Genomic DNA, 23,010 nt, shown 5'->3' with positions numbered 1-23,010 from the left:
ATACCTATTATTCTAGTCTGAAAAACGAAGTGTGGTCAAAACTTTGTGTATGAGACGTTCAAAGGCATTATTAAAATGTCTTCTTAATTGCGACGGAGTTGCGCAAACTAAGTTGAAATTAATAATGCCTTTTGTGAAAGATATATAGGTGTGCCTATTATAAATGCACCTCTGTAAAACAATTTGGAGAAAACATTTGTGTTCTAGTTGTCGCCGAAACACAACATTGCATTACACAAAATAGATTATTACAGTTTAATATTTATTTACAGTGAGCCCTATACAGTAGCTCTGATGTTCGGTAAAATGTGTGTGAGTGTGACCCACAGTGCTGCAACAGGTAATAGAACATAAACCTCGAATAGTCGAATATTATAAAAAGAAACTAGATACTTCGTTACAACAAAACGTCGACGTTACTTCTTTGTGACCGTCGAAACTTTGTTCCGTATAATTGAAGTATAACAAATTGTATATGGTATAATGAACCTATTGGAATAATTAATACGGGTTATAATAATAAAAATTAATAATAACGCGTCTGAATAACTTTATAGTAATATACTAATATACATATATACATATATTACACACAGGGAACTGTTAAATGGAAAACTCATTAAATTATGTATTATATAATATATATAGGTTCTCACAGTTTCCCCTTTTATCGTATGTATTATTATAATTGAAATGTTACATAAAACTCTGATTTTCTTTTGTAATTTTAAACGAACATATACGTATTCCATATAGTAGATGTATACATAAATAATTTTCCAGTGAAGCTAAGTATACATTTATTATTATTTTCAAATTATTTTATGATGTAATATTTTATTGATGCAAATCAGTAATTCTAATTAATATTACAAACCCATTAACATTTTCTTTTGAAATATCACTAGCATATTTTACGTATGTGTGATGTAATATATTAAGATTATTATCGAGTGTTGAGTTTAAAACATAATTTTTCAACAATAATTTTTTTGAACGAATATAATATTGCCATATTTTTAAGGAATTTTATTCATCACTATATCTGTCTCATCGTCGTAAAAATAAAATTGAAAAACGTGGGTATCTCTTGGCATTTATAAATACCAAGGTTGAAGGTAAAATATTAAAATCGTTGAGGATATATTTTTTGTATTAATACGAGAATGCACATTGTAATAATTCTATTAGGTTGTAATTTTTCGAAGACATAGTGAAGCACGTTGCGTTGTTTTCCAGGAAAAATAAATCCGTTAGGCTTCGAACGGATTTAATGATTTTTAGTAGGATGAATTCACATCAGATGAATGTTTTATAGTTATTTTATTTTAGTCTCCGGGTTTTTATTGAGCTGAAAAAATGTACTAAAATAATAAAAATAAAAATACCGCATAAATATTATAATGTTATAATAATAGTAATAACAGCGAGCACGATGCGCTGGCCGCTAAGGCGCTATGTATCGTCACCGCGCATTGCGTTGTTATTATTTTAATGGGATATATTATATCGCGCGTGAATATATAGGGAGAATAAATAGCGAATTGCCGGGAACCCGAGGAAAGAAAAAAACAAAATATCCAAAGTGCATCATCTCTGCGTGCCAGGATGGCTCGTTATAAATTATTCTCTATCCTCAAACCCATATGTAGTAGAGCTATAGCTGGTTGTGTGCTGTGTGCACGATAATATAATATTATGTATCCGAGATCCCCATATCATACCAGATTCCAGCAGAAAACCCTCCTCAAAAGGGTCGTCTCGTTTGTAGTTTATTTTTGTTTTGTTTTTTCCATCGCCTTATGTCGACAAGAAGTTATTACGACCTCAAACGCGCACATGGAACGTATATTATATGGCAGACGCACGTGAGTGCACAGCTATGTAGAATATAGGCACAGACAGTAATACAACATGATCATTTTATCACAGTGACTATACTGCAGTTATTTTATTAATACCTACATTAAATATACATATTTTTGTACATAATTTTAAGTCATTATAGGTAGGTGGTAGGCAGGTATACAGTCCAAATTTATTGAAAAAAAAATGTTATATTTTTACTTTTTTTTAAACCTAATCGTTTTTGGACTTATATATTTTTGGCTTACAACAATATCGAAAATACATAAAATGTTCATTTAAAAAAATTAAACTCTTTATAAATAGTAAACGATTTTGCGGTGGCTTCAAATTATGTGAACAATTTTCAAAAACAAATACATCACCTAACGTAGAAAATGATAAAATAACTGTACGGGGACAAAAAAAAACACCCTGTGTATATTATATCCCATAAAATCTAAAGGCTCACTTTCCACGGTGACATTCGAGCCTCGAGGTGTCTCGATATTATTTCGAGGGAATGATTGATTTTTAGTTGCCCGTGTAACCGCAGCAGAGACTCGTCGATATCAAACGTTTCGGTAATATATAATAATATGTAATACACGTACATATTTGACGATTCTGGCGTGCTTGGCGTTTGGCTTTGTACCACAGTTGTAAATATCTTTATCGTAATAACATGTTTGGTATTATACTGTGCAGCACACCCGTCTACATGCAGACACCCGACAATACAAAGAAACCGAACTGATCGAATTAAAACAATTTTAAAGTTCAACCGCTGTAGTTATTCAGTATTCATAAGAGAGAGAGAGAGAGAGAAATTCCAACATGTATATTTTATAATAATATGTGTCACATGTCACAACAGTTAATTAAGTTTGAAATTAGATCGAATCCGACTCGTATAGAAAACAATGATAAGATGATAACATAATATTATATGGATCTTCATTTGAAACATAATTTAATAACCGCTGTTACTTACTTATTACTTATCAACTTTATAATGTAATAATATATTTTATAATGAAATATAGAGTTACTTACGTGTGGAGTTTTAATTGGAGAGTGGGGGGAAGGGGAGGGGGTTGAGTGATCGATATTAAATTGGGATTACGATACACAGAATTTATACATTAGCTAAAAAGTACCCAAGAATAATTTTTATTTAACAATTCATTCAAATGAAACAATTATTATTTGTGAAATTCGAGAAAAAAAATATGGTATGCAAAAGTATGTATATAAATATAATTGGTTTAATACTATAGTATAAGATATTCGATGAATATTAAATATTCATTTATGTGCATAAACAATATAGACCTTAAGTAGTTTTTTATTTTTGTTCAAATTTGTATTTAAGTGAAAATACTTATAGAAATTTGACCTATTCGAGTTTTTGCTGGTTTAAAAATCTTGAACGTTTGATACCGTGTACCTGTCATATGGTAAAGAAGATGTATTAAGTTACTAAACAAAGTCAGTGGTAGTCGACCTAAATTTATAAAATTAAAAAAAAAATTCTGTGGGGGTGGGTAACCGGATTTTGTATGAGTCTAAATATAACACATTTTGAGCTTTCTCCTCGGGAGTAATATTCGGTTGGTATATGGCCCTACGTTTAACACAATCCGTAGTCGACACATTTTCTTGTAACTGTCCAATGCGATCCCAAAACAATTTTCAATAATGACATGCCATCTTCTGCAGGGTTTATCGTAATGGAGATCTAAATCAACGGTTGTAAGAACCACTATTAAAATAAATACGCCATGCATAATATTGAAGTTCATTAATATTCGACGGTAAAATAAATTTCGATATTCTTTGTGATAGAAAGTTATATAAAAAAGTATGGAATTACCATCTGTGATTAGGTGTATTTCTTTTTTGCAAATAAATAATTTATTTTTTACATATTTTATTAATTAGGACAATTTTGTATAGCTGTATGTATCGATTTATTCAACTTAATGTAATTATACTTGATACAGTGGTAAAATTCAAAGTTCGACCCACTCTTGACTCTTCGCAAAAGAAATAATTAATAATGAAAAAACTGATTATACCAACATAATTCTTAATCTTGTTTTATAGTTATGATAATGTACATTGTGCAAAACTTTTTTGCTTATCTTGATAATGGAAAAACACCGTATATCTACAAATATAATGTAGTTTAAAAAACAACGCGCTAAAAATTAAATAAAAAACTTTTTTTTTATTGAAAACTTATAATATTTGAAGAGTCAAAAAGTAAAATATTCCCTATAGGTAAATTTTATTCGGTTTTATTTTATTTTTAATACACACAAAAAAAAAACAATATATTTCTTATTAAATCATATAAAGTTATGATTTATGACGATGTATGTATTTTAAATTTAAAATACAATTAGAATAGAATAACATGTAATGGCATAATTAGGTTATCGTATGGTGTTTAGAATTTTGTTTTTACACCTAATACAAAACATATTGTGTTTCAATAGAACGCGTAAAATATAAATAAGTAATTTGTATTAAACTGAAAAATTTAAATAATAAAAATATACATTTCAAGGTATGCAAAATAAAACCATTCGAATAACAATACATTTAAATAGTGTAAGTAGAACATTATTTAACACACAATAAAATGATACTCGTTATAGTTGTAAGAATAAGTATAGAAATACTTCTTTTTATAAATGTCTTAATTATTTGAATAACAAAATTATACATAGGCTCTTGTTAAAAACACGTAAATACCGATGATATCGGTAGGTAAACCAAATAATAAGCGAGTTAGTATAAAGTGGATACAAATCAATAACTAAAATGATAGATTTTACTTCTTTATCACAGAAGAGCAAATATGTTTTGACCATACTCTGTTTGTCTACAATACATATAATAATATGAACCTATCTGAAAATCACAATAATAAAATAAAATAATATTCTACCAACATTGTAGGTATTGGTTTCAGGAAGAATAATTTTTCTAAATTTTATCAACTGTTATTTGTATAATATTGTTTTGGCAACTTATATCAAATGTAATAATATTATTAAATAATTGATTAAATGATATAACAATAATAATACATATATTTTTGTATGATGATGATATTATATTATATTATTATTATCTGGTAAATGATCGATAGAAACTAGGATTGAAATGTTTAATGTGTATAATATTATATCACAGGAAAAAATAGAACAGTCAATGGAGAAGGGCGAGGGATTAGTCCCTCCGACCTTAATAGGATTACATGGCCCTGGAAGCGTATTAGAAACATTCGCGTATTTGTTTCAGTAAGATCGCGAAAATACAAAAATACGTATATATAGGAATACACCGAAGAAAAGTGATAAATGTTTTACAGCAGCAGCCCTTTTGCCAGTCACTCAAAAATAGACCGACGCCCTGTATAAAGTCGGTTTAAATCATCAATCGATAGGTATCTCTTACAAATATCACATGGTTACTGAACCGTGTAGTGTCTCACCCACTCCGTCCCTGTAAAGAAGTAAGTACAAAGTAGGTATCAAGGATTGTTTCAGGCGCGTTTATACACAAGTAGTTATACATAATATATATATATATAGTATACGAGCATTAGTAAATTAAAAATAGGAGTACAGAAAACGTCGAGTTTTATTAAAATTATAGTTATTATTCGACTTAGAGTACGTGAAGGTTTCCGCAAGATTTCGACTTGGAATCGAGTAAACACATTTTTTGCAATATTTCTTTTGCGATATGTAATGACAGTGAAGTTTTCGATCCGTGTATAGCCGTTTTCCGTTGGTTCTGTTTCTTTTTGTCTCTGGTCTCACGCAGACGGATTTGTTTCAACACACCCACCAACAGCTCGTCCACATTATGTTGAATACCACTCGAGGTTTCAATGAATTTACATTCCCGCGAGCATGCCAATTGTTTTCCCTCTATAAAGAAAATAAGTATCCAACAATAATTATTTTTGAATTAATATTTTCGAATCAAACGACTGCAAAGAAATTCTCAGACGGCGAATCTAGTCTAGGCATTTGAATAAGTCTACCGTTCAGAGCACGTCAGCACGATGGCCATTATCGTTAATATGCAACAACAAAATATGCATATTATAATTATTATAATATACATAAATTATTATAAAAACACTTAGCTTGGCTATAAATTATTTACGAGAATAAAGCAGTTTTTATTATTTTATTTATAGATAATATTAAATACTGACGAAAACGATTGATGGAATCCAGAAAGTTGCAGACTTCAGGAGGAATCGTGAATTTATTAGTACGGGTATAGTGCCTTTCCCATTAGTATAAGTACTGCCATTGAGTTTAAAATAAATAATAAATTTATTTAGTTAATATTTAAGCCGATAAGTAAATACTAAATAGATTAAGGAAGCTCTTGCGACGTTATTTAATGTAGGCTGCAATTTAAAAATACAAAATGTTTTTTTTTATCTGTCATATATTAAATCAAATATTACACACGGATTTAATGCTCATTTGATGAACATACCTATCTCATTTCCAATACCCTCAGTGTAGGTGTACACTCACAAATTTAATTTGAACGGGTCACACCACACACCTATACCTTTTAGTATGTTTATTAATACCCAACCTGTGAATTACACCTATATATGTAAATGTAATATGACACGTCTTGTAAACATAACGCCTTCAAACTAGGGGTATGAAATAGAAAACCATTTCGTCTTGTCGTCAATATATCATTGGGGTGTAAACTATTTAAATATTGTTTACCTTCGGTAGTAATACATCTTGCTCTCATCAGGTCCGCCTTGTTGCCGACCACAATGACCGTCTTCTCGCGAGTGTAGTTCTCTTGCCACAAATAGTTTAATATTTCTTCGGCTACTTTGAACGATCCTTTAGACACCACCGAGTAAACCACAATACAAGCGTGTGGTTCGTATGTAGCGATTGAATTTTCCACCTGAAATTAACATTTTCATATTTATATTATTATTAGAGTTATGATAAAATAATAACAATAGTTTAAACAATCAAGGTTAATTGAAGTTAATACTGAATGTTTTAGGTATAAATCCCATTATTCGACATTCAAATTATTTATGGAAATTGGAGAGTATATACATTGTTGTAGTTTTCAGTTTCCATATTTTGTGTATTTAAATTTTAAATATTTACACAATTACAAACAATTCACGTCTCGAGACAATTTAAAATGTATGCAGGATGGATAACAAGGAAATTGAGTAAGGTAAGTATACAAATAATACTAATACTGCTAAAAAAAACAAATAATTAAAATACAAGTTTTTGAAAAATAATCTTAATAATATATCTATTAATTAATATTATTTTATTATGAAGTCAAATTAAAATTCAAAATTAGAATTAATTATCATAATTCGTCAAGGGTATTATTAGATATTTATCTTGTAAGCAGAAGTCAACTTTTTTTTTAATAGTTTAAAGTGAATAGTCTTTAAACCTATTTATTTATAATAGGTATTTAAAAATCATGAATAAAAACAAACACATATTTAATTAATCTATTTTAAAAGTAATTTTATTTTAATAATATTTCATTGTTTTTTACTGCTTTCGTGTATAAAATGACTAACACATTAAATTATTTTTAATCAAACTTTCTCTTATTATTATCATAATCTTTTACACCACATTTTGTAGAGTTTAAAATCGTTTTGTTTTATATTGTTTCAAAATGTTATACGAAGTGATAGAATAAACTTCAACAATTTTACATTGATTCGATCCTTAAAACTATAAATTTATGTTTAAAGAATTTACATATTTATTATCAAACCGTTATTTTAGTTTATTAACAGTATTATCCACATATTATAGATTGTGGCAAACATTATACTTTGGTTGGAAACTGCAAAAAAATCAACTTTTTCCAAAACACGTTTGCAATTATATATTTAAATTCTGTGATATAAGCGGAGATAGAGCAAAATATCTTTTGAGTTTTAGTCAATATTATATATCTGTATTATTATCTGAACCTTTGTATCACGCTTGAATAAATGATATTTTAATTTGTCTACTAACTAATAGATCGGTAGTGTATATTCAAAACAAAATGTAGTTCGGATATTAGTAATATACCGGAGTCCAGGTCATTCACAGAATAAGATCACCGCAAATTTAAATTTAATAATGAATTTGTTCAAATTCTGATATTCGGAGTTTTTAAACTTACGTATTAGACCATATTTTCATATTTTTAGAATTTTGTACTGCCTAGAGAGTATTGTACAAATATCTGCTTATCAAATAAGAATCCCGCTTGTTTTCTGTAGATTTTTTAGCTCATAATTATTCTGGAAAATATTGTCGTATCATAATCAAAATTCGAAAGAGTAGTTTTCAGCCTGAACTTATAGTTGACAGGGTCCACTCCAGAACATGGAGCGATTTGGCCGGTAACTCAAGTGACTTGTACAGTATTAGGTGAAGTGATCTAAGCTGCATTTAATAATTATTAATACCACGTGGTTGGTCTTGGGTGGCCACAATATTTCTGGGTGTGTCCTATGGCACCGATATTACAATGTGGCTGTTGGCAAACTTTTCTGGGTTTTTCGACGATAATGTATTTGTGCATCATTTTTGTACATAATATTATGTTACCAGGTAATAGATTAAAATAATATGACTGACTAAAATGCACGACGGACGAGTACTAAACATACACTATACATGGCTGACACGTTTATCAATACATTATAAGTATATCTATCATTATCATAAATGGTGTTTAAAAATCCGTTAACTGACCTACTAAGCACACCTAAGTGTAATATTTCATTTAGTTACTTATTTGATATTATTACAAAATAATAGCTCAATTTTAGCTCTAACAAAACAAGAAATGATGAAAATATAAGATTTTTTTTAATAATTAAATTGAATACAATGATACGTTTTGACACAACGTAAATACTAAGTATTTAACAATAAATACGATTAAAAATATTTTTTTTTAAACTTGCTACAAAAGATAACTTATAGTTATCTTATATTTAAGTATATCGTACAAATAACGAAATTGCTTAGGCTTTTGTGTCAGTGTTAAAATTCGTGGCCTGTCATCAAAGGACATTTTGATAAGGCTGTCTGCAGTGTATATAAAAGATTGAATTTTATATAAGACATGTACTTCATAAACCAAATTCATATCCACTTGTAAATGTGTTCATTTGCATCACGTATAATGCAAATCGCTGTATCTTGTGTATACTTATACATAGTAAATACAATTTCAAAGAGTTTACAGGAAAGTATAAGTAGTATAATAGTATAAGTACGACCTACTATAATGTATATGCCGAGAATACTGCCCTAAAAAGTAATCTTATGTGAAAAATCACTTGACGTGACAGTAGTCTGTTCCCGCCTTAAGAATTATTAGATCACGTATACGTGATTGGCACCGGATTTTTGCGACGTCATCAAGACACGTTTGAATATATATTTTGGTAGGTAGCTAATTGTTAAAATAACCATTGGGTTTTATTCCTTTAGGTTTCCAGGTAGATATATTCATCATCGATTTTGGCGGACCAAGAACAAACAATGCAATAACAATAAAAGCAAAAAGTTAGTTAAAACAAATGTACAGTATGCACAATTACTGCATACAAGCAAATCTTATTTTATAACTATTAACTAGGTATTAAAAAAAAAATCCTACTTGAATAATAGATATTACATTTTAAATCCTAAATGTGTACACTGTATCTTCAAACAACTCAAAAACAGGGGTTTACTAATGAGAGAATATAGGGGAAGATCCTCTCCCATGACTTTTTTTTTTAAATAATTTTTTGTATGATAAGAAAATATTTATTCATAGATTGCTATTTTTAAATTGTAGAAATAACACGGTCCTTAGTAATTGGTGATATTTGGTCAGAGAATATCAAATAACATTAAGAATTAATGCTCAAATGCCCAATGTCGATTCTGAAAAAATAAACATGGAATATTCTAAATTCATACACTATAATAATTTATTCTATTAGGTGTATTATATGTATATTATTTGCTTTATCACCGGAATATAAACATTGGATGTACCCAGTGACATTTACGCATAGGAGGGGGGTAGAACCAAAAAAGGATAACTATACTCTGCGCCAAAACTAATTTTATGTATAGGCAATATAATAAAGTAATTATGTTTAAAAATTAAACGCTACATATACCATCTGTAAGGTGAAGACATTTAAAGACATTTAAAGACATTTTTTTTTTAAGGCATTTTCCACAAGACCGAAATCGCCTACCCACATGAGCTACATCATCGTATTTTTTGTCACGCTTCTGCACCCTCTGAAACAGCCTCTTTCAATATTATGATTTACCTAATCGTCCTAATCCATAAATAACTGTCAAATTCTTTCTGTTCTCGGTTTCTAGATGACTAGATTTACCTGCAAACTGCTTCATAGAATAAACGGGACTACGGGAAACCCACCTACTACTAATTTTAAATTTAGTAATTAAACTTTATCACTTATATAAATATATAATAGATCATTTGTACTACAGCTGGGTAAAAAAATAAGAGTTATTGGTGTTCACTAATGTACACGAATGATTAATCTAGAAGAATTCTGAAACAAAATGAAACTGAAAAATAGCCTGTAATTTTTTTTTAAATATTAATTCTAATGACTAATGGATAAAAAGTTTTATGAGGATTTTCCAAATAAGCTGAAAGTTGGCTCGATTAGAACAGGAGTTAGTATATCTCAACTCTTTAATTTTATCTCCTAATTAAATCATTAATCAACTAAAACTTCTCCTAAAATCTCTATGGGATTACTATAGAGTACTAAATATAATATAATATAGTGTTTCTAGATAATAAAGCTAAAAAAAATGAAGCTTTGTTAAAAATACAACCTCGGCAATAAGAAAAATAAGATTAACCTTTTTCGGAACCTTACGTCATGATGGTCTATTTAATTTCGTTGGAAAATTAGATAGTATATATTATGAATTACCACATTATCACATTATATAACTACTGTAAATAAAAATTTTGAATTAAAAAAAATTATTAAATTAAAAGCATGGGGCACATATTATTAACGTAAAAAGAAATGAGGAAGTCACTCTGCTGTATAATAGATACTATTTAGTGCCCAGTAGTCATCATCATTGATTATTGAGTAATTAGGGTCGCTGTAATGGATGCATTAAATTTAAATTTTACTATCCATGTATTTTTGAGATTTTAAGAGTTGTTATAAAAACAACTCACGAAGAACAACCCCTTGTATAAAATTGACAAGCTTTAACTTAAATTGAAAATTATAGAAGTTATTAAATGCCAAATAGTTTGCAAATTTTCGTAATTTTTACAAGATTAAATTTTAAACTCCAATAATACTTTTAAAAATATATGAAAAGGTCAATAATTTTAAAAAATATCTATAATAAGCTTAAAACGAGGTAATATAATTTTATCATGTTAAGAAAATGCAATTATTATATTTGAGGACAATTTTACGTTTCTAAGGTTATTTGATTTTGTATTACAAAAAAACAACATTTTTCATGATAGGATTTTGTCAAAAACAGGTCATGACTAAATTTTCAGATTTTGATTTTCTCGATTGTTATGAAGCATCTAAAATTTACACCCTTGAACCCGCATCTCCCACTCTACCCACTTCGGGCCCCATGTTCAAACTAGATCCAATTTGTTATACGAAAAATCCTACTCAATGTAGAAGGACGCTGAATTTTTTACTGTAAAAAATGACTTCAGACAAAAAAAATAATAGCATATCATTGTAAAATCTTTAGGTAGATTCTTCGCTCCTCTTCGAACGTTATTTGATTCTTCTTTTGGTTTTGCACCATCCGTTGTCTTGCAATATTTTCTGAGATAAAATATCTAATCGGTTTATCAGGATTTTCTAATTGAATTTATTGATTTTCTAAGCTATTTGGTCATTATTATCGAAAATAAAAGGGTACCGGATTACTGGACGTGTCGGATTATCACGTGGCCGGATTACCGCGAGACTCTATTGCACGTGAATTACAAATTTTTGTTTATTTTCATGATACCACGAATAATGCATGAGGTTTCATAATTCATTGAAAACAACATGTTAATTTGAGGTGATCACAATAGAATAAAATGTAATTATTTATAAAAATCGTTACCATATAACTTATATGATACAAGTATAAAAACCATTTGGTTCTAGTTGTGTTATATTATATTTTATGTAATTTATAAATAAACATTTTTTGTATAGTCTGCAATACTCAAGCCCTGTTTAAGACCTTTAGGGGCCTTGGGACCGATATTTCATTGTGGGCCCACAATCACTATTAATGAAAAAAAAGTTCATTTCTCTTCTTATATCTGTTTGAATACGTTATTAATTACATAATAATGTATTATTGCTCTTAGTGCACATAATGCATTTATAATTACTTACTGTTAAGAGTGTCGGAGTCAGTGCGTTTTTGGTACAAAAAATATATTACAGGAGAAACTCTCAAGCCCCGTAGAATAGTTGGATTTAGTTCTATTTTTATTTAAAAGAGAGAATTTTATATTTCAGATCAAACCCCGATTTTCAAAATTATAACCATATAGAAGCTAAAATATGCATTTGAATAATACACAATATTTGTGTACTTAACTGTTTAAGGTGAAATGAAAATTTGAGCTTTGATCTGACCTGTGGAGGGGACGTGTTGAGTGTACTTATCATTGAGTAAGTCGCTGTAATGTATATGCTAATTTTGAATTCATTGATATTTATCATATATTATTAAACAAGAAAAACTATTCTGAGCGAAGACGGTCTATCGGCGTTTATTACTAAGTATATTTTATGATATATTTTTATTGCTAGATGGTTATTTATTTTACTATTAGTAAGACCGCAGGTTGAATCAAGATTTGACGAAAACATTGCATTTATCATATAACTATATGTTTAATTACCTATCGTATATTATAGTGATTAAGATTTAAGTCAATACCGACTTACCAGTTACCGTAGAACGGTGTGAATAGGTCTGGAATAAGTAGGCAATAGCTAAAAGTTAGTTTAAGTGTTTTGAAAATGTTATTGTGTGTATAAAATATAAGTTACGATTAACGTTTAAAGCCCTAGAGTAATATTTTGGAATTACAATAATATATATAAATATATGTGCACATATAAATCATATAATACATTTATTATTCTTTTATTGTTAAAAGTCGAATGGCTTAAAACAACAAAATAATAACTAAAATCCTTATTTTTCGTATAAATTTATCAAATAATATTATATAAGATTCAATTTATTAAAAAATTCCTAAGAGTTGAATATCAAAGCATTATCTTTATTATAAGTGGAGTAAATATAAACGAAGAAAAAGCATCACACATGATGCATCATTGTAAAATCATATGTTCATCCATCCGCTCAAACTCTAAAATTACTTAGATAAAAATTTGATTATTTCTTAAAAAATGTAATGCAACACATACGGACATCTCAGTATGTTAAATTACAATTATTTATAAATTGTAGATAATATTTTTAAAAACTACAAAATATGATCATTTCAGAAATAACGAATCACTTTATAGATATATCAACACTATTAGGTAGGTAATAATAAATTAGGGGGACGGAGTGGCCGAGTGGATAACGCGTCGGTCGCAACGCGCACCGTCGCCGGTTCGAATCTCGGTCACGGGTGGCACTTCTCTCCGGGCAGTCACGGTGTCTGGAGAGAGAGGCCGCCATCCCCCAACCGGGTATGGCAAAAACCTACGGGTGCCCACTAGAAATTCTGCCAAACAAACACACACGTGTTCCATAACCCTACAGTAACCCAACAGTCCCAAAAACCCTACAGTACCACAACCTACAGCTAATGGCCTCAGTTGCCGAAGCTTAAGTTCAATAAAAAAAAAAAAAAAATAAATAATAAATTAAAATTCATACATGTACCTACTTGATTCTTAATACCTCCCAATATCAAACATTTATAAAATAAAGAGTAGGTAATCGAAAGATAATATTTTTAAGTACAATTAGTAAATCTAATATTCGATTTTAAAATATATTATATAAAGATATACCTAATAATGTATTATTCCCTATATTATAATTACTTTCTTTTAGAAAACTTCGATTTTTTTTTAGTATGTTTCAACATCTATGAGCACCAGCGCATCCCTCCTGGAAAATGTATGGCTTTAGTAATTTCATGTAAACGAACGAAAATGAGTTACCTACAGTAACGGCCTCAAATTGCTAACGAGTAACGCGTAACGACTTATCTTAGAAACTATATAAACTTGACCGATTTTAATAAAAGTCATATCAATTGATTCCTCGAGACTCGGAGAGTGTTTTGGGCTTATTTTTTCAACCCGTATATGCTGTTACAGGGTAAGTCAAATATGAATTTCGTTTTGGCTTACGAAAATCGATTGTTTGTTTATATTAATAGTAGAAATTAGTTACTGATTATAATATTATTTGAAAGATGGTATATTTCAATTTTTTTTTACAATTTATTATCCCCTTTTTACCCCTAAAAGCGTTTAGATGTTTACGTACTCGTATAAAATAAATTTAACGTGATACGTGAGTACTGACTGGCTCACAACTTTTTTTATTGGAGTTAAAGACTTAAACAGATTGCATAAATGTTAACGTTAATGGCATTCATAACATTTTTTTATACTACTCTGGGATCCAGTAGCTGGTTTGATCCTACGGCTACTAATTATGTATTTTAAACCCGCCCATATTATGACATTAGTTTGCTTAATTGTATGTATAAAAAATTTTATTACTCAAGTTAAATATTTCGTATGCAAAGTATGAAATTATATGCGAATAGAAAAACACGTCTTTAGTTTTACAAATTGTGAGTTACCTGCATTTACGTACGTGTGTGGTTAAGAAAATAACTTTTTATTGTAAATGTGCTTTAAATCGTTCATTTTAATAAAATTCGTAATTTATTACGTGTTATTCATATTTTAGATCAATACTACTATTATTATATTATATTATCTAATATTTTTTTTTTAAACCACCACCGCTTAAAATTATTAACTTCGAATTAGTACCTGCTATACTATTAATTTTATTTTATGGTTTCCGGATAGTTTGGATTAAATTATTTTTATAAATATATGAATGAGGTTAAATTGTTCAAACTATATATCTGTGACATTTCAAGTTGCTATAAAATAAATATTAAATGACTTGTATTCGTCACCAGGGATTAAATAGTTTATATTACTACTACATATTTAATAAATATTGAAAATTACGGATCGATTCATCATTTATAAGCTACGAGTGTAGCAAATTATGAACACTAAAGACCATTTATCAATGGAAGGTTATTGCTTCATTAAAATAGTTTTTGAAAGAGGTAAATCTTCGTACTAAAAATGTAAATCTAGCTATTCACACATTATGTTTTCAGAATTTTTTTTGAGCATATAAACGCCGAAAATAATTAATTTATGAGTATTAAATTAAGTAATATTAACTCTTACAAAGGTTTATTTACTCCGTATTTTAAATATTACTGCAGAAATATAAAAATCAAATGTTTGACTGTTATTAAAATTTGCATAATTAAATAATAAGAATAAGAAATGATGTTTAATACAATTTATACGTAAATTAATTTCAGCTTAAAATGTATCTTATAATATTATATTACAACTCATCAGTAATCACCATCGAAATATAGTTATGAACCAATTTACAGCAGGAAATTATTGGAATTAGTAAAAAGTACGGGCAAATTAAAAAAAAATTAATTTACTCAAAATGAAGTTGAAGCTTTTATTATTTATATAATATATTCATAAGTTATCCATATAATGATATAAACATACAATTAATGGCATTTCAAGTCAAAGTTAATAAACATAATAATTTATAAAATATATATTATAATATATTATATGATTTATCAACTATATTCTGTTCGTTATAAAATATATAATATATAAATAATAATATATGCATATATAATAAATACAAATATGTATTAGGTATATAACATATACTAATAAATAATAATATTATGATATCAATAAATATTGTATAGGATACTCCAATTTTCTAAAAAATGTATGATACTATATACCTACGTTTGTATGAATTAATTTCTCATTAAGTTGCATAATACACAGTCATCGAGGTTTCTTCGTTTTTAATTATTTTTTAGTCAACTGACTCAAGTTAAAATTTCTTTCAGATTATCCATGAACCCTCTTTGGCAACAACCCAAGTAATAATTAATTTACAGAATGCACTCCCTAGAGTAATTATTACTGATTACATTTTCATGTATACAGTATACCGATTAGTTTACTGACTACCTATAACCTATGAGAATTACGTGCATTTAACTTTCAATACAAATTATAATCTACTCAACGGGATTAGTTTCCCTATGTATTTTTCAGAAAAATTATCAAAAAATTACACTGATACCCAACATTTTTTTTGTTGGTGGGCCAGAAAACAAATAATATAAGCAATAAAACAAGTGGAGAACTTGGCCTGCTGTAAGTGTAACTTGTCATTGAGTAGGTCACTGTAATAGATGTGTTACATTTCAATTCATCAATAAATCATTGTATACGAAAAACGATAGATACAGTAAATATTCAGTCAATGATCAGCCTATATTAGGAATATGTCCAACCTATATTTCTAAGGAAATTGTATTGTATATATTTGTAGGTACTACTTAAAGTGGTTTATTTTACTATTGGAATACGGTAGACTTAATTAATATTTTTGTCGAAAACATCGGATTTTTAATTACTATAATTATAGTTATTATACATTAATGTTGTTCATTTTTTAGTCAATACATAAGTACCTTAGAATGTTAAGAATAGGTTTAAGGTATAATTTTATTTTTATATACTTTGTAACAACTTAAAAATCAGCCGTGAATCACTTCTATAAGGCCTTTGCCTAACATTACCAGGTATTTTAAATATTATTAGGGAAAATATAAAAATCAAAGTTTTGACTGTTATTACATTTTTCATAATTAAATTATAAGAGTGCCTTGGTAATATAATATTGAAACTATTACTAAAATACAAATTATTTTAATTCCAAATATGTGACTTTTAGTTTTTATATGTATAAGCTATTTTTTTATACGATGTACAATAAGTTTACTCATTTAAGGTGTACAAATACGAATTACAATAATACAATATATTTACTATTTAAATAGTACATCTTCCAATATGAAAAAAAAGCATTTAAGTTCAATCATATTAAGTAAGTTTACGCCATAAACTTAACATTAGAATATGAACTACTTATATTGATAAAAATTCAATTTGCTCGTCGCTCAATACATTTATATTTACTATACATTTTACAGGCAATACACATGTATAAAAAATTTAAACATAAAACTATTTATTTCCTATTAAAAAATAAGCATAAAATATGTCATATTTATTGAAAGAATAACACGTAAAGAATAAACTTATTCCTAAAGGATCTTACTTCAATATATTTTATTATTTTCCTTATTTCTATAATATATTGCAGAAAAAAACAATAACTCTTTTTTATGCTTCAAAAATATATCGTATTATAATGAACAAGATAAAAATAATATGATATAAAATGTGAATCTTTAAAAAAAAGATATTGTCTTAAATAATGCATTTTTCAAATTCTTATCATCGTATAAATTTTTTTATTTTGATAACAATACAAATTGCATATCACAATATAAACTAAGTAAATTAACACATGAGTGTTTAAAAATGTTATATAAAAAAATAACGTAGTTAAACCTAGTAAATTTATTATATTACGATCTTAATATTATTTTTCGTCAAAATGGTCAAAGTCAAACTTTATCATATTATCTATAATGCGCCTATGCCCAGGCTATATTTACACAGTGCTCATCACATACCTAAGCAATAAAATAAATACCTGCGTGTTATATGTAGGTAAATAGGTACGTATTCTTACTATATGTATTATAGGTTTAAGCGACAATGACATGTATTATTATGACTTATGAGTTTTATCATCAAATAATAATACATAAAATTAATTTTGTGTTGGGTTTGTATTTAAAAAACTTTATTGTAATTAAGTTTTGATAGCCATTTTAAGCATTTGTTGAATGATTATCCTATTACTGTATAATATACTGTGTAATTCTTTTAACAGTAAATATTTATCAAATATCTCGAATAGTACCTATTATTGATTTTGGAAATATTTTACTGAGAATTTCATTAAATAATATCCAAATTTTGAACGAGTAGTTAATTAGTAGATATTTAAAGTTTTTGTTTAAGTTTTGATGAGCTGAGTGGACCCAGCATTCTGCGGAGTACCCACTTTATAACCCCTATATACTACTCCATTACTCCACCCATCTGAACTTTAAATACCTGTAAGACTAATAAGACCGTAAGGCTGCAACTATTTAACTATCCGTTCGAAATTCAATTTTAGATTCTGAATGAATTAATTAATGTATACTCTGTAGGTGTTTTCAAAAAAAAAAAATGTTTGTGTGTCTTCGGCACCTTTGAGAGAGGTTTCTGGTTGCAAATTGGACCTAATAAGAAAAAATAGTGCTTTGATCCACTGCTTTAGTTTAACTTGCTCAATTAAGAGGTATGTATACACGTCTTGACATATGTCAATGCGACTTTTCCGGTTTTTATATTCTTAGAAAAATAATCTATTTATGAAATTAATAATATTATACGCTATTGCAAAAAAGTAAAAATAAACGATAGCAATAAAAAGTAAGTAATAAAAATAAATATATTAACAAATAACTGGTTTGAAAAAATAAGTTAATATTTTTCGAGAGAATGAGTGTACCTACCGTTAAATCTTAAAAGTATCACTGGATTACCATGTATAAACATGAGGCTTTCCATCTAAAGCCATGATTAAAACTTACAAATTTGATTTTTAAAAGGGGGTTTCAAAATATTTGACGATTTTTAATTGGCTTGTCATATTTTTAATTCACAATAATATATAGAATCGTATTATATGATATATAGCATTATAGAGACATCACAATGTGTAATATTTATATAGTATTTGATCCTCTACGCACACCCTTTACGCACTTATTACTGGTATTTCATTTTACTATAAATGTACGCAGTCCTGTTTAACTTCATTATATTATAAATTATAATATATTGCCACATAAATCATAATAATACGATTTTGGAGTACAGATAATATACTCACATACACATATTATGTACATATACATAATATATAAACTTACTACCAATAAATATTCTCATAAAAAAATGCGCAAGTGCAAAATAAAAAAATTCCGATTGTATAATAATTTCTTTATCACGGCATATACCTACCTATCGTTTAATATTATTATTCGCTCGTTTCGACTTCGAAGGCAGCGATCGAATTAGACTGATATTATACGTCTCGCACAACAGCTCAGTGGGCGCAATATCTCAGCGGACGTGGAATATTCGCTATAATTTCCGAAGCGTGTGCGTTATAATATAATATATAAGTATCATAGTATTATGCACGTATAATATTATTATTGTAATCGCGGCTACAGCGTAGCCATGTAAACATAACAGTGTACAGCTCGATCGCGGCGTTAATAATAGGACGCGACATGTGAACACGCGATAACATCGATAATAATAACAGTGGCGGAAAATTTCGCGTGCACCAGAAAACTAGCTTTTTCGGGATAGCGAAAACCGTCTCTTCTGTGTCCGACGGGAATTATATGTATATGCGAGGTATATTATAATTTTAACGCGTGGTACGATCCTTGTAAGTGTACACAAATTATTAATATTATATACATTCATATACCTATAGCAACCTACCTATCTCAGAATAACCCTAGTTTTTTTTTTTAAGAGGGAGGCTGTAGAGTCGTGTGAAAACATTGTATAACACGATGGGCGTTTTTACATTTTAAATGGTTCAAAAGGCCCGTAAATGTACACCGAATTTCTTTTTTTTACGTAGCACGTAGCAACGTAGGTACCTACTATAAAGTCTGTAATATGAATAACATAATGGTTCGGATCTTCGTTCATCGTTGTCATCAAATGAACAGTAAAATTAATCGTATATTAGAAACGACAAGGTCAGTGGCCGTCGTGACTTTGAGAGTTGTCAATCGTCATTATCATTATTATCGGCAAAATGATTGCACTAAATGAGATTATGTTATCAAAGAAAATAACGCGCACTGGAAACATAGCTGTAAGAATTATGGCAATACTCAATGGGCAACGCGTTTTAAATATTTTAAGCTCAATAACCGATGTGTTGTAATGTGTGCTTAGTATATACCACGGTAGATTATAGACTATAATCTACAGTGGTATATACAAATATCTATGTATGTATAATATATATATTTGGTATACCTATATATTACCAATTTCGTTCTTTCGATAAACGTGGTTGCTAAATTGAATAACTAATGATTTATTGGATAAGTTGGGGCAGTATATTTATTGAAAAAAATGAAAACAACACTTTGATAGAAAACCGAATCACTAGAATACTGAAGTTTTTTTTACTTAAAAAAGTATGATTTATTTAACTCTCAGTTGCTTATCCATAAAATGTGTTCATTTTATATTATTTCAGTGTATGCAAAACGTCTTGCTTAAATAAAACAAATAATAAGTTGAAAATACACACACATCTGTTGTTTCGTAATTTGTAGCCCGTTGTAAACGTTGTGGTTATAAATGTATAATAATTAATTCTTCGACACACCTTTTGTCAACAGTTGCCTCCATAAAACTACAAGGGGGCTCTACAACAATGGTCTAAATACTTCTCTGTGCTATATAAATAATGAAACACGCAAGACAACCACTATTTTCCAAAATTAACGAACACGATTTTGATCTACAGTAGAATACTAGAAACTTAAGGTGACAAGTGACCACCGCACAGCAGGATTAGAGGTCCCACTTGTCCAATACTCTTGTGTAAACATCAAAATATACCAATTAGTTTAGTTTTACATACGTGAATGTATTCGACATTTTAAATATGATCGTTTACTGAAACTGACAATAATCGCTTTGTACCAAATAAACGACACGAAACACATACGATAAATATATTTCGAGGTTAGAGTGAACAAAGTGCGTGCAATAATAATAATATAATAGTCTTCTAGCTTCTTCTTCTTCTATCCGGACACGCGCGTCCGCCGCAGGCCTCGGCGGTATAATAATAATACCTAAGTAATAACCATAGAAAAAGAATATAATAACGACTTTTAACGTTCGTTTTATGTTTTGTTTTGTGGACGATAGCATATATATGATGACTATCGCCACTCCCTCCACTACCACGATTCCACCGGTTGCAGGACCGGCAGAAGTGGCCTCGCTAACGGCCAGAGTACAAAATATATATATTAATATTATTACTATATTTACGGTCTCCCCTGCGCACATGCGTCGACTACAGCGTTTCCTTCCGACACTCATTACCCCTCCAAACACCACCCCCCTCCGGCGCCGCGATAGTCCCCGGTCGGGGGTCGCCGGAGCGTAACAAAAGGAAAGCGGCAGCTGCCGATGCGCGAGTGTATTTTGTAACGACGTTACGTGTGTTGCCCGTTGGCCGATTGCTTTTTGCCGTTGCACTAGGCAGGCGGTCGGCAGGGCGGCGGAGGGGACGATTGTGTACTCGCGCGCGCCACGAGTCTATAACGGTCGGAAGGCGCGGGGATGAGAATGCACCGGTACCACCCCCTCTGCCACCACTAATACCGAACCGAAATATGTATACATAATATAATTTTATGTTATATTACTTATATTGTACATAGCCGGAAGGAGATCGTGAAGTCTGTAGGCGTAATATTATATATAGCGTCGCGTAAGGCAGAGATGTCAATTTTACCGTTGATTTAAAATAAAGCTGTTTGGATATCGTGTCTTGTGGAGGAGGAGTACGGGCATTTCAGCTTGCCAATAGAATTAATATTATATTATAGTCTGTACATTTTTTTTTTAAACTTATTTTATATATTAAGTCATCAAAATAAAATCCCGATTGCTTGAAGTACCCATAATAATACATCATGAATACGCTTGTACTGTTTGCAATCCTGCCTAAATCTTGAGGAAGCGACAGTCTCTGAACCATATGGCATATACACATAAAATATTTTATGAATAGGTAGGTGCCAAGTCTAATACCGAGATGATAATATACAAAAGACGAAATGATATTATAAGTAATGACGGTTAATGATTATATTCACTACATTGCTGCGATTGCGATTCTCCCGTTTAACTGCGTGTTTGCGACTTCGCGTATTTAGCCACCGAGGATCAAATCAAGTCCTTGCCGTTTATTATTCGCACAATAGAATAATTATATTAATTTCGACCTGCAGATGACGTCACATGGCAATTTTATCGACTTTTTCCGAAATCATCCTCGTCCTGGGCGGACATATTTTGTACGAACTTTCTATACAAATGTCAATTCTCTCGATGTGAAGTAAATTATATAATATGTAAATAATAGTTAATATATTAGAGTGTGCAGATCGGTAGTTAGACGAATGCGACTATTATTATTACATGTATACATGACGGAGGTCAAAACTATTGGGACATTTTATTTTTTTTTTTGCGGGAAACGCAACTTACACGGTGTGGGCTACGTTTGCATACTATGCGTATTAACTATAAATGCACAACTGTACAATTATGTGAACTGACGTTTACGAAGACGTTCGGAAAAACCGTTTTTAACGCCACGCCACCGTCGCCAATCACAGTGAAATCGCGCGTTTTTTCGCGCCAATAACAATCGCTGCAAAAGGGTTTTCGCAACCATAGTATTCCTTTACAATATACAGTCGTATTGTATTAAATATATTATATTATTGTATACGTCGCAATAAGCGCGTTTCTATAGGTCTACGGCGCCGCCCGCATATAAGCGTAAACACAATACTCGTATGATATGCGTGCACCAAGAGCACCTAACACACATACACACACACACACACACACACACACACACACACACACACACACACACACAC

At 29.5% G+C, this 23,010-nt stretch overlaps 1 protein-coding gene across 1 annotated transcript in view; it reads right to left on the bottom strand.

Annotated features, from left to right (window-relative positions):
- Positions 1-4,719: 4,719 nt before the first annotated feature.
- Positions 4,720-23,010, bottom strand: part of LOC111041570 (myosin-G heavy chain) — an 86,354-nt gene continuing 68,063 nt past the window's right edge. The window contains exons 6-7 of the mRNA XM_022325877.1: positions 6,630-6,822; positions 4,720-5,795 (exon numbers count right to left, since the gene is read on the bottom strand). Coding sequence (XP_022181569.1) covers positions 5,530-5,795; positions 6,630-6,822 — 459 coding nt within the window. The 3' untranslated portion in view covers positions 4,720-5,529. The remainder of the gene's footprint in view (positions 5,796-6,629; positions 6,823-23,010) is intronic.

This window comes from Myzus persicae, unplaced genomic scaffold, assembly GCF_001856785.1.
Source record: "Myzus persicae strain clone G006 unplaced genomic scaffold, MPER_G0061.0, whole genome shotgun sequence".
In the NCBI taxonomy this organism is placed as follows: domain Eukaryota; kingdom Metazoa; phylum Arthropoda; class Insecta; order Hemiptera; family Aphididae; genus Myzus; species Myzus persicae.
The sequence above is the reverse complement of the archived record's forward strand: the minus strand, read 5'-3'. Positions and strand labels throughout refer to the sequence as shown.